Source organism: Cinclus cinclus, chromosome 29 (genome assembly GCF_963662255.1).
Source record: "Cinclus cinclus chromosome 29, bCinCin1.1, whole genome shotgun sequence".
Taxonomy (NCBI): domain Eukaryota; kingdom Metazoa; phylum Chordata; class Aves; order Passeriformes; family Cinclidae; genus Cinclus; species Cinclus cinclus.
The window spans coordinates 1,402,447-1,414,704 of NC_085074.1; the positions used below are offsets into that span (position 1 = coordinate 1,402,447).

Below are 12,258 nucleotides of genomic sequence, written 5' to 3' on the forward strand. Positions count from 1 at the left end.
GACATCATGGGGTGAAGCCTCATGGGGCACATGCGGTGACACGGAGGTGACAGGGACATGCAGGGCACGAGGCCACCACAGGGCTGGCACCAGGTGCCCCCAAACCCTCCCAGCCTGAGATCACATCCTGAACTGGTTGGACTGGGATGAGCAGGGGTAAGAAGGGGAGCTGCACCTTTGCTGCCAAATGTCACAGGGACTGGGGACATGGGGACAGGATGTGGGGCACAACAAAATTGTGGGGACATGTGGGGCACAGCCCTGGGAGTGCCCCAGGTTGGGCCACGAGCCACCATTGGTGGTGGCACAGGGGCTGTCCCAGAGCACTCCCGGGGGACCTTTCCTGCCGGCCCTACAGGCACGTGTAGGGCACAGCAGAGACATCACAAAATGCTCCTTCAGGGACATTTATAGGGCATTCCCTGTGAGAGGTTCATAGGTTTATTCCCAGCCCTACAGGCACTTGCAGGGCACAGCCGGGATATCCCAGAGTGTTCCTTCATTTATAGAGCATTCCCTGTGGGATGTTTACAGGATCATTCCCAGCCCTACAGGTACTTGTAGGGCACAGTGAGGATATCCCAGAGCGTTCCTTCAGGGGTGTTTATAGGGCATTCCCTGTGGGATGTTTACAGGATCATTCCCAGCCCTACAGGTACTTGTAGGGCACGCGGGCGGGCACCGTCTGCAGCTCCAGGCGCACGGGGCACTTGTAGAAGTGGCCCAGCAGGGTCTCGGCGTAGCCCAGCAGGAAGTAGAGCTTGTAGGGTGGCAGCGCCCGGCCCAGCAGGGCACAGATCACCAGCAGGTTCCCGCGGCGCTTCAGCACCACCTCATCCGCCAGCAGCCCCGGGAAGGTCCCGAACAGGAACCGCCGCAGGAACGTGTCCTCGACCGCCCGCTGTGCCGCGCCCGCCTCGCCACACAGGTTCCCTGAGGGGACACCGTGGTGACACAGGTGGCACTGGTGACTGCCCGCTGTGCCGCGCCCGCCTCGCCACACAGGTTCCCTGAGGGGACACCGTGGTGACACAGGTGGCACAGGTGACTGCCCGCTGTGCCGCGCCTGCATTGCCACACAGGTTCCCTGAGGGGACAAGGTGGTGGCACAGGTGACTCTCCCCACAGAGTCCTCATGTCCCCTCTTTGTCCCCATCTCTGTCCCCGTGTCCCCCATCCCTGTCCCCACAACACCCTGTGACTCTCCCCACAGAGTCCTCATGTCCCCCCTTTGTCCCCATCTCTGTCCCTGTGTCCCCCACCCCTGTCCCCACAACACCCTGTGACTCTCCCCACAGTGCCCTCATGTCCCCCCTTTGTCCCCATCTCTGTCCCCGTGTCCCCCATCCCTGTCCCCACAACACCCTGTGACTCTCCCCACAGTGCCCTCATGTCCCCCCTTTGTCCCCATCTCTGTCCCTGTGTCCCCCACCCCTGTCCCCACAACACCCTGTGACTCTCCCCACAGTGCCCTCATGTCCCCCCTTTGTCCCCATCTCTGTCCCTGTGTCCCCCACCCCTGTCCCCACAACACCCTGTGACCGCGGTGCCCCCTCGTCCCCACCCCCAGGGGTGCCCCGTGTCCCCCCATGCCCATCTGCCCCCTGTCCCCGTGTCACCCACCGGTGTGCAGGGACAGCCACCCCTTGCGGTGGCCGATGTAGTGTGGGGCGTGTGCCTGCTCGTAGGTCACCATCTTGTCCCCCTTGCCCACACGCACCCGAGCCGCCCGTGTCTGTGGGGGACAGCGGGGTCAGGGGGACACGGTGGGGCGGGGGGACATGGGGACACCGCCGTGGGGTCCCCCAGGACTCACCTTGAGGCAGGCGGGGGTGGTGTGGAGCTGCCGGGTGGCACTGGGGACATGCAGGGCACGGGGAAGGACCTGCAGAGGAACAGGGCTGGGGACAGCCGAGCAGGGGGACATCCCAGTCCCCTGTCCCCAGCAAGAGCCAGTGTGGCCCCAGGAGCCCCACGGAGCAGTCCTGGTGTCCCCGAATTGGGGACAGTGCTGGTGTGACCCTGCAGCTGGTGACCCTGTCCCCAGTGTCACCACAGCCCTTGGCCCTCCTATCCAGTGCCCCCCATCCCCGGTGTGTCCCAAACCCCATGTCCCTCGTCACCCACATGCCCATCCCCCTCCCCAGCTCATGTCCCTTGGGCTGGGGCCCCTGAAACCCTCCAACATCAGTGTCCCCATTCCCAGTGTCCCGATTCCCAGGGTCCCCAGTGTTCCCCATTCCCAGTGTCCCCTATTCCCAGTGTTCCCATTCCCAGTGTTCCCAGAGCTCCCCTCAGCAGCCCGTGCCGCTGCCGGGCCTGCACCCCAGCTGTCCCGGGATCTCTCCCATTCCCGGTACTTTCCCCCCATTCCCGGTGTTTGTTTTCCCCCCTATTTTCGGTGCTTTCCCCCCATTCCCGGTGTTTGTTTTCCCCCTATTTTCGGTGGTTTTCCCCCATTCCCGCTCTCCCCTCACCCGCAGCGCGCGCGCAGCCGCCGCCATCTTGGCTCGGGGCAGAGCGGCAGCGCCCCCTGGCGGCGGGAGGTCAGCGCGGGGGGGACTGGGGACACTGGGAGGGGACTGGGAGGGGACTGGGGGAGACGAGGGGCACTGGGAGAGACTGGGGGATACTGTGGGGGGAGTGGGGATACTGGGAGAGACTGGGGATACTGGGGGGACAGGGAGCACTGGGGTACTGCGGATATGGGTGGGCGGACTGGGGATATAGGGAATACTGGGAGCACTGGGCATACTGGGAGTACCAGGTGTCCTGTGGGCTCTTAAAGGCAACTGAGTGCCCACTGAATGCTTACTGGGAGTAACTGGGAGCTCCTTGGTGCCTACTGGGAGCCACGGAGGGCAACTGGGAACTGCTGGGTGCCTACTGGGGGTCTGCTGGGCAGATCTCTGGGAAGGTCTGGGGGTGTCCTCCCCTTTTCCCCCCATTCTGGGGGAGTCCCTCCCGGGTGCCCCCTCTTTTCTCCCCCGCCCTGCATTTTGGGTGTCTCCCCCCCTCACTCCCTATTTTGGGATTTCCCAGATTTCCACCCCACCCATGTTTCCCCCTTCCCATTCTGGGGGTCTCCCAGGTGTCCCTCCCCCTTTCGGGGGTCTCTCAGGTTTCCCCCATCCCCCCATTCTGGTTCCCCCCAGAAATGCTCAGCACACTGGGGGGGGGTGGGGGGTGCCGGTTTATTCTGGGGGGGCTCCCAGGTGCCACGCCCAGCCCCGAGCCCGCTGTCCCTTTTTGGGGGGGTCTCAGGGGAAGGCGATGGTGCCCAGGGGGTTCAGCGGCAGTGGGGGGGGCTCTGTGGGGGGGGTCCCGCGGCTGGGGGGCTGCCGGGGCCCCCCGTGGTGTCCGTACTGGAACTTGAGGCGCAGCTCTCCCAGGCGGGAGCGGGGCAGGATGTCGGGGATCCACTCGATGGTGAACGGCGTGGGCTCCTTCTGCGTGGGGGATGTGTGTCCTGGGGGGGCACGGCGGCGTGGCTGCGGGACCCCCACCTTGGGGACCCCCCTTCTTCCCTTCCTTGAAGCCCCCCAGCCCTTTGGGCCTCCCCCTCTTTCCCCTCTCTTGAAGCCCCCCCTCCTCTGGGACCCTCCTTTCCCCTCCCTTGAGACCCCCCAGGGGTGTTCATGTCTCCCCTCCACCCTCTGGAGTCTCCTTTTCCCCTCCTTTGGGTCCCACCCTACCTTTCATGGGGCTGTTTTGGGTTCCCCTCCATCCCCCCTATTTTGGGATCCCTGCCTGCCCCTCCTTGGAGCTGTTTTGGGGTCTCACCCTGCCTGTCCTTCCTGGGGGTGTTTCTGGGTCCCATCCTACCTGTCCCAGGGGGCGTTTTGAGGTCCCACCCTGCCCCTCCTTGGGGCTGTTTTGGGGTCCCACCTTGCCTCTCCCTAGGGCTGTTTAGGGGTCATGCTGTGTCCCTCCCACAGGCTGTTTTTGGGTCCCACCCTGCCCTTCCTGGGCTGTTTTGAGGTCCAAGCCTGCCCCTCCTTGGAGCTGTTTTGGGGTCCCAACCTGCCATTCCCAGAGCTATTTTGGATTTCCCCCCCCCCCCCCCTCCAGTCCATCTCGGTGGGTTTTGGGTCCCCCCGTGCCCCCCCGTGCCTCACCGACTTTGAGGAAGGTCTGCAGCTCCAGGGGCCGCAGCGGGGGCTGTTTCTCGTGGGGGCCCAGCCCCTCGGCCAGGCTCTCCACCTCCACGCGGGGGCTGCGGAAGGGCTCGTAGGAACCATCGCGGTTCTGCACGAAGCTCCGGGTGATCTCCAGCGGCACCTGCGGGGTGGGGAGCGCTCAGGGCCGGCCCGGAGGGACTGGGGGGAGGTCCGGGGGCTGTCCTTGCCTTACCTCGGGCGTGTCGAAGATCTGCTTCACCTGCAGGACGTTGGTGATGTGCCAGGTGTACTTGGAGAAGGTGCCCAGGGGCAGCGCGTCCCTGCGCACGAAGGCTGCGGGGAGGGGTCGGGGGGTGCTCGGGGGGCTCCAGCCCCTTTGTTCTCTTCCCCCCTCTTGGATTTATCGGCCCTTTTTCCCCGCCTCTTGATTTTTCCTCTCCCTCCCTTTTTCGCCTCTTTTTCCACCTGTTTGTTTCTTTCCCCCTTTATATTTTCCCCTTTTCCCCTCATCTTTTGCCTTTTCCTCCCTTTTTTGCCTCTTTCCCCCCCTCTTCTTCTCCTCCTTCCCCCATTTTCCCCATTTTGCTCCCCTCTTTATTTTTCCCCTCCTTCCCCCTTTTTTTCCCCCCTCCCTTTTTGTCTCTTTCCCCTTTTTGCCTCTTTCCCTCTTCCCCCCCCTTTTTGCCTATGTCCCCCTTTTATTTTTCCACCCCTTTCCCCTGTTTATTTCCCCCCTTTATTTTTCCATCCCTCTTTCCCCCATTTATTTCCCCTTTACTTTTCCACCTTTTTTTCCTCTTTATTCCCCCCCTCTTTTTCCCCCCTTTATTTTTTCACCCCTTTCCCCCCCCTTTATTTTCCCACTCCTTTTTTTCTCTTTATTTTTCCACCCCTTTCCTCTCCCCTTTATTTTTCCACCCCACCCTCTTCCCCATTTTTCCCCCCCTCATCATTTCCCACTGGGCAGAGCAGCCAAGAAAAAATTCAGGAACCCTCTGGGCAGCGCAGGATCTGCTCCATGCCCCAAATAATCCCCCCAAACTCAGCTTCCTGTGGGGTTTTCCTGTGTTTTCCCCTTTTTCCTCACCCGTGGTGGAATTGGGGAGCCTCTTCTTGCCGCTGCCGCTGGAGATGCGCTGCTGGAGAGCCTCGAAGAAGGACTGGGGGATGTGGAACACCAGTGGCTCTGGGTGGCCTGGGAGGGGCACAGCGGGGTCAGGGAAGGAGCTGGGGATCCCAAATTCTCATCCCAAAGTGTCCCTGTGGCTCATGGCATCAGCAGTGGTTGAATTCCCAGGGAAATGTCTGGGATTTGGTGGCCTGGTCACTGGGAGGAGGCTGGGGAGGGCGTGGTGACAACTGATGGTGAGAGGCATGGATGGTAAGGAGAGAGGGTGGTCCCCAAATGGGAGCAAAAATAACTGCCAAAATGGCACCAAAAATGTTCCCAAAAATGGACAGTGTTCCCAAAATGGCATCAGAAGTGATCCCAAAACAGCACCGTAAGTGCTGCCAAAAGACACCAAATCATCCCCAAAAGGGGACACAGAGTTCCCTGAATGGCACCCAAAGTGCTCCCCAAATGGCACCATAAGTGTTCCCAAAAAGGTAACAAAAGTGTTCCCAAAAAAGGCACCAAACTGTTCCTAAAAAGGGACACAGTATTCCCAAAATGACATTGAAAGCCTTCCAAAACAGCACCAAAAGTGTTCCCAAAATGTCCCCCAGAGAGCAGAGGGACTTGAGAATCATGGAATCCTGGACTCGGGTTGGGATGGCCCCAAAGCCCACCCAGTCCAACCCTGGGACACCTCCCACTGTCCCAGGTGGCTCCAGCCTGGCCTTGGACACTTCCAGGGATCCAGGGGCAGCCACAGCTCCTCTGGGAATTCTATCCCAGCCCCTCCCCACCCTCACTCCTTCCCCATATCCCATTTAAATCTTCCCTTTTCCAATGGGAAGCCATTCCCTGTGTCCTGTCCCTCCATCCCTTGTCCCCAGTCCCTCCCCAGCTCTCCTGGAGCCCCTTCAGGCCCCGGAATGTGCTGGAAGCTCTCCCTGGATCCCTCCCTTCTCCAGGTAAACACCCCCAGCTCTCCCAGCCTGGCTCCAGAGGTTCTCCAGCCCTTGGAGCAGCTCTGTGGCCTCCCCTGGACTCTGGGACCCCCAAGCCGCAGGTGGGGCAGAGGGACAGAATCCCCCCCTGTGCCCTTGATGTGACCTGGAGCAAACCCATTAAAACTTCCCAGGGGAAAATCCACGTCCTGCAGCTGGACACTCACCCTCAAACTGGTAGTGCATGGTCTGGTGGATGCGCTCTGTGACACTGCCCAGCCACTCCTGGAAGGACAGGGACACCTGGGACTCATCCAGCACCTGGGCACAGCCTGCAGGGGACAGGGAAGGGATGGTCAAGCTCAAGGAGGGCCAGGAATGGTGGGAGATCCCAGGGGTCATCTCAGAGGTCAGTGTGTGGCCAAAGCCTGGTCAGATGGCAACCCCAGGAGAAGGAACATCCTTGGGAGGATGATGAAGGCTGGGTGAAGGTTGAGGACTTTGGAGGGGTCACTCCAGGGTGATGGTCGAGTCCAGGGAGGGCTGGGAATGGTGGAGCATCCCAGTGGTCATCCCAGTGGTCAGTGGTCATCCCAGTGATCAGTGTGTGACCAAAGCATGGTCAGCTGGGGACCCCAAGATGAAGAAAGTGGGATGAAGGCTGGAGGGGTCACTTTGGGGTGATGGTCAAGCTCAAGGAGGGCTGGGAATGGTGGAACATCCCAGTGGTCAGTTGGGGACCCAGGAGAAGGACCATACTCAGGAGGATGACGAAGGCAGGATGAAGGCTGGAGGGGTCACTGCAATGTCACCCTGCCCCAAACGTCACCCTCCAGGGCACCCTGGGGGAGTCTGTGGGAGCTGAACTGGCCCAGGGTGGGATGGGGGAGCTCTGTGTTAGGGGAAAAGCAGGGAAATGAGGGATTTGTGCCAACTTCCAGACAAAACTGAAGGCAAGAGGGGGAAGAGCACCAAGCAAAGGCTGCTGTCCTGGCACGGGGTGATGCCAGCATGGAGAGAGGGTTCTTCCACAGGGATGTGGGAAAACCCACGGGATTCCATGCTGCTGGAGGGACCTTTCCTCTCCCAAACATCCCACAGAAACCCAGCACAAATAACTCATGGGATGTGGGAATGGTTTGGGTGTGAAGGGACCTTAAAGCTCATCCTGTTCTACCAGGATGTGGCCTGGGAGGGCACAGTGGGGTCAGGGAAGAGGCTGGGGGTCCCAAATTCTCACCCCAAAGTGTCCCTGTGGCTCATGGGATCAGCAGGGATCCACAGGACCAGGTTGTTCCAACCCATCCTGGAACACCTCCAGGGACATCGAGCATTTTTTCCCCAAATCCCATCTAAACCTGCACATGGAATTCCGGATTGGTTTGGGTTGGAAGGGACCTTCAAGCCCATCCAGTCCAACCCTGAGACATCTCCCACTGTCCCAGGCTGCTCCAGCCCAGCCTTGGACACTTCAGGGATCCAGGGGCAGCCACAGTTTCTCTGGGAATTCCATCCCAGGCACTCCCCACCCTCACAGCCAGGAATTCCTTCCCAAAATCCCATCCAAACCTGCACATGGAATCCTGGATTGATTTGGGTTGGAGGACATCCCAAAGTTCTTTTGGTCCCACCATAGGTCCCACACTGCCCACTGTCCCAGGGAGCTCCAGCCCAGCCTTGGATACTCCCAGGGATCCAGGGGCAGCCACAGCTCCTCTGGGAATTCCATTGAGCCCCTCACCACCCTAGGTGAGAATTTCTTCTCCAGATCCCATCTAAACATGGAATCCTGGAATGGTTTGGGTCCCACCATTGTTCCCACACTTTCCACTGTCCCAGGGTACTCCAGCCTGGCCTTGCACACTCCCAGAGATCCAGAGGCAGCCACAGCTGCTCTGGGAATTCCATCCCAGTCTGTCCCCACCCTCACAACCAGGAATTCCTTCCCAAAGTCCACAAATTCCTTCCCGAAGTCCACATCCCTCCTGCAAACCCAGCTCTGACAGTGCCCCAGGGCTCACCGTGTCTCTTCAGCGAGGAGGAGGAGGAGGCGACCGGCGTCTTCCTCAGGCTGCTCCTCCTGGGGCCAGGATGAGCCGGGTCTGGAGCCAGGAGGGGGCCAGGACCCTGCGGCCCTGAGGGAGGGAGGGAGGGAGGGATTGTCACCCACAGTCCCCAGGTGGGTCACCCTGGCACCCCCCTGCTCTGGGCCTTCACCCCCCACACCACCACAGTGACCCCATGGGCCTGGGCAGGTGAGTTCCCAACACCTGGAGCTGCTCCAGATGTTCCAACAGCTGGATCTGACCTCTTGGAGCTGCCCTGGGGGGATTCCAGCCCCCACCCACCCCCCAGGGATACTCACCTGGCCCCACGTCCTTCTTCCTCCTCTTGGCCTTGGCAGCAGTCGCCCCCCGAGCCCGCGCTGTGGCTGCAGGGCCACGGAGCAGCTGTGGGATCACTGTCCCCTTCAGTCCTGGGGACACAAGTTCTGTCCCTAAAAACATCCTGACCACAGGGACCCCCCAGGGAAGCCCCCACCATCCCAAGAGGCTCCTTGGAGGGCAGGGGAGGTTTTGTCCCACTCCCATTGTGCCCTCCCAATGGGTTTTCACCTTGGACTGTGTGGGGTTACTGAGGTGCAGCTTTTGGGGTGCAGAACCCCTTTGAAGGGGTGAATCTTGGATGCTGCTGCTGTGGAAAGGGGGTCAGAGGGAATGAACCCCAGAGATTCCTGCTGTGGGTTTAGGGGAATGAACCCCAGAAATTCCTGCTGTGGGTTTAGGGGAATGAACCCTAGATTCCTGCTCTGGGTTTAAGGGAAGTGAACCCCAGATATTCCTGCTGTGGGAGTGGTTTAGGGGTATGAAGCCCAGAGACTGCTCTGGGAAGGGGTCCAGTTTCCAGCCCTGGGAATGGACCCCAAACCAGTGGGATGTGCCCCCCCAGCTGCCACTGGAGCTGTTCCCTCACAGGCAGGAGCTGGCTGCACCCCAGTGTGAATCACTCCCCACAGAGCTCTGTGCTTGCAGCAAGACAGGGCAGGACACCGACCCAACCCCCCAGGTGACTGGGAACCATGGAATGGCTGCTGGGAAAGCCCAGGCACGTGTTCAGGGTGACCCCAGCCCCTGGGCCCCCCAAAATCCCTGCCCATTCCCACCACCGGCGTCGGAGGCCAGGAAGTCAGAGAACTCCTGGGCCAGGCTCTCATCGCTGGCAAAGGCGCAGATGCAGGCCAGGAAGTGGATGCAGCGCGTGGGGGGCGACTCTTCCTCCTCCTCCTCCTCTTCCTCCTCCTCCTCCCCCTTGGCGTGGCCGCGCCTGGGGGAGCGACAGGCGCAGGAGAAGCGGCGCTGGCCAAAGTTGGCGTGCAGGTAGCCCAGGCTGTGCCTCTGGCTGGCCTTACACTTGACCACCAGCACGCTCTTGGTGACCCTCTGCACCAGCGGCCCCGTGGGCTCGGTGGCCAGCTCCCACAGGCTCTGCTTGGCCTCAGCAGGAGCCTGCACCGTGCCCAGCACCGAGCTCTTGAGCGGCAGCGGCGTGGCCTCGGCCTGGCAGCCCAGCGCCAGCTTCAGGTGCTGGCACTGCTTGTCGGCCGCGGCCTTAGCGCAGGTGGGGGCGTGGCAGCGGCCCGAGCTCAGCTGGGTGATCAGGGTGCCCTCGGGGGTCTGGATGGCCGTCTCGGACACGCCCAGCTCCACGAAGCAGCGCGAGTCTCGCTGGCGAACAGAGTAGAGCTGGCTGTGCGAGCCCGTGAGGACGCGCACGGCGTCGGCGCCCGGCTGGCGGCGGGAGCCCGCCCGGAACACGGTGCCGCACGTCTTGTTCTTGCAGCTGAGCCCCCGCGTGCCGTTGTAGGTGCCGCAGCGCGGGCACTTGCGGATGCCCCGCAGAGTGGCCTTGCCCAGGTCTGACAGGAAGGATGGGGCTTTGGGACGGCCCGGGCAGGGATCCATGGAGCTGGGGGAGAGATGGGGGACGCTGCTGGTCACAGGGATCACCCTGAGAGTTCGTGTGTCACCCCAACGGTCCTTGTGCCACCCTGGCAGTCCCCATGTCATCCCAGTGGTCACCCTGACAGTCCCTATGCCACCCTAATTGTGACCCCAGCAGTACCTGGGCCACCCTGACAGTCCTTGTGCCACCCTGTCTGGTCACCCCAGCAGTACCTGCACCTTCCTGGCAGTCTCTGTGTCAACCTAAGAGTACCTGTGACACTCCAAGGGCCACCCCTCCTGGTCCCTGTGGGTCCTGATGTCACCCTGCCTTTTCCCTGTGCCACCCCTATGGGCACCCAGCCTTATCCCTGTGCCATCCTGACAGTCCCTGTGCCATCCTAATAGCCACTGTCTGTCCCTGTGCCACCCTTCCTGGTCCTTGTACCACTCTGCTAGCATCTGTCCAGCCCCAGAAAAGAGGAACTGTGGGCAAAAACAGGGCAGGAATGGGGCAATTCCTCCCTGGATGCCCACACTGGGACCCTGCAGCTCTCTGACTGCCCAGGACAGTGACTTCAGCCCTGCCACAAGTCCCCTGTGCCCTGTGCCCTGTCCCGATCCCAGTGTGGCACTGGGAGGGTTCCCTGTGACTATCCACTCCCTCTTGCTCCTCCTGGAGTTCCCAGCTCCACCAAACCCTGCCCAGGACCTTGCAGGGCACCCCGGGCAGGGTGTGAGAAGCCACTCGGAGCTGGCACTGCCACCCCGGCTGTGTCCCCTGAGGGCAGGGGGGACACTGGGCAGAGCTGGCAGCGCTGTTCATGTCACATGTCATGGGAACATTTAGGGGGGACAGGAGCTTCAGGATCACCGAGTCCAGCAACGGCCAGGGCTACCACTGAGAACGTGCCAAGTGCCACACGCTCTAATAAACCCCTCGGGGATGGGGACTCTGCCACTGCCCTGGGCACAACCTTTTCCACAAAGGAATTTCCCCAAAATCCAACCTAAATCCCCCCGGCACAGCCTGAGCCCATTCTCTCTTGTCCTGTCACTTGTTCCCTGGGAACAGAGCCCGACCCCCACCTGGTGTCCTCCTCCTGACCCTCTGGGGTCCCCACGAGCCCCTTTTCCCCAGCCCGAACCCCACTAAGCCCCATCCCTCTCCGGCTCCCCAAGTTCCCCTCACGGCCAGGCCCAAGAGTCTCTACCCTCACGGCCAGGCCCCGGCTCCCCTCAGGGCCAGCCCGGGGGTCTCGCCCCTCCCCTCACCGGCGTCTCCCGGCGTTTCCCAGCATCCCTCGCGGCCTGTGACGTCACCTCCGCCGCCGGGCCCGCCCCGGTACCTGGGCCCCGTTACCGCCGCCGGGAGCGCCGTGAGGGGGGCTTCACTTCCGCCACCGGAGCGTTCCTATTGGTCCGCCGGTACCACGTGGTGCACCGCGCAGGCTGCTGGGAATTGTAGTCCAAGGAGATAATAGCCAAAGACGCTAGGACTACAACTCCCACCAGCCCCAGCAGCAGGGGGGGGGAAATTCCCCTTTCCCTCTCAAAATTTCGCCTTTCCCCCCAAATTTCGCTCCTTTACCCCACCAAATCCCACCAGCTCCACCCGCCCCCTCTCAACCCCAACACACCACCACCTGCGCCCCCACCCGATAAAACACAACACACAAACAGCTCAGTTTTTTCATTTTTCTTTTTTTTTTTTTTAAAAAAAAAGTTTTTCGTAATTTTTTTCCATTTTTGTGAATTTTTTTGTGTCTTTTTTTTAAAGGCTGGGCGAGAGGTAGGATAAGAAAAGGGCGTTTTTTGGCCTCTGATAGATCAGGTTTGGGAGCTCTTCTCACCTTCACTCCCTTGTGAAAAACACCTGGACTACTGAGGGAATTTTTTACACAATGGATTAAAAACTTTATATTCCAAGAGATATCTCATATCCACAAAAAAAGTAAGGACAAAAAGAGGGAAGATTTGAGGCATAAATCACATCAAAAGACTCCGTGTCCTACCTTTAAATAAGGAAAACGTACAAAAGTGGCCAACGGTTGTGCAAAAATTCTTCAATTTGCGCTTAATATTTTACAGAATCAGTACAGGAAAATGTAAAAATCAGTAAAAAATTAAAAAAAAAAAAA

General features: G+C 60.5%; 2 protein-coding genes across 3 annotated transcripts; both read right to left on the reverse strand.

The window, feature by feature from the left end:
- Positions 1-403: 403 nt before the first annotated feature.
- Positions 404-2,504, reverse strand: MRPS24 (mitochondrial ribosomal protein S24). Its single transcript, XM_062510748.1, has 4 exons — positions 2,478-2,504; positions 1,817-1,885; positions 1,624-1,735; positions 404-933 (listed from the first exon to the last, which is right to left on the reverse strand). Exons 1-4 carry the CDS (start codon positions 2,502-2,504, stop codon positions 650-652), a joined length of 492 nt encoding a protein of 163 aa, XP_062366732.1. The 3' UTR covers positions 404-649.
- Positions 2,505-3,187: 683 nt separating this feature from the next.
- C29H2orf42 (chromosome 29 C2orf42 homolog) lies at positions 3,188-11,734 on the reverse strand. Of its 2 annotated transcripts, none has more exons than XM_062510566.1 (9): positions 11,393-11,734; positions 9,340-10,142; positions 8,542-8,652; positions 8,198-8,311; positions 6,404-6,508; positions 5,209-5,316; positions 4,354-4,380; positions 4,119-4,281; positions 3,188-3,449 (listed from the first exon to the last, which is right to left on the reverse strand). In XM_062510566.1, the coding sequence occupies exons 1-9, from the start codon at positions 11,416-11,418 to the stop codon at positions 3,290-3,292; spliced, it is 1,617 nt and encodes a 538-aa protein (XP_062366550.1). In that variant the 5' UTR covers positions 11,419-11,734; the 3' UTR covers positions 3,188-3,289. The 2 variants fall into 2 exon arrangements, with proteins under 2 accessions (XP_062366550.1, XP_062366549.1); XM_062510565.1 differs by having other exon boundaries at positions 3,188-3,469; positions 4,354-4,454.
- Positions 11,735-12,258: the final 524 nt, after the last annotated feature.

What these genes read in the sequence shown, in the direction of transcription:
- MRPS24 (XM_062510748.1), bottom strand. Translation starts at nt 2,504, where the DNA reads ATGGCGGCGGCTGCGCGCGCGCTGCGG. An exon ending in CGGCTGCGCGCGCGCTGCGG is followed by an intron (nt 1,886 to 2,477) that starts GTGAGGGGAGAG and finishes GTTCCTCTGCAG; the next exon opens with GTCCTTCCCCGTGCCCTGCA. An exon ending in CCACCCCCGCCTGCCTCAAG is followed by an intron (nt 1,736 to 1,816) that starts GTGAGTCCTGGG and finishes TGTCCCCCACAG; the next exon opens with ACACGGGCGGCTCGGGTGCG.
- C29H2orf42 (XM_062510565.1), bottom strand. Translation starts at nt 11,418, where the DNA reads ATGCTGGGAAACGCCGGGAGACGCCG. An exon ending in CCTGGCCTCCGACGCCGGTG is followed by an intron (nt 8,653 to 9,339) that starts GTGGGAATGGGC and finishes TTGTGTCCCCAG; the next exon opens with GACTGAAGGGGACAGTGATC. An exon ending in GCTCCCCAATTCCACCACGG is followed by an intron (nt 4,455 to 5,208) that starts GTGAGGAAAAAG and finishes CCCTCCCCGCAG; the next exon opens with CCTTCGTGCGCAGGGACGCG.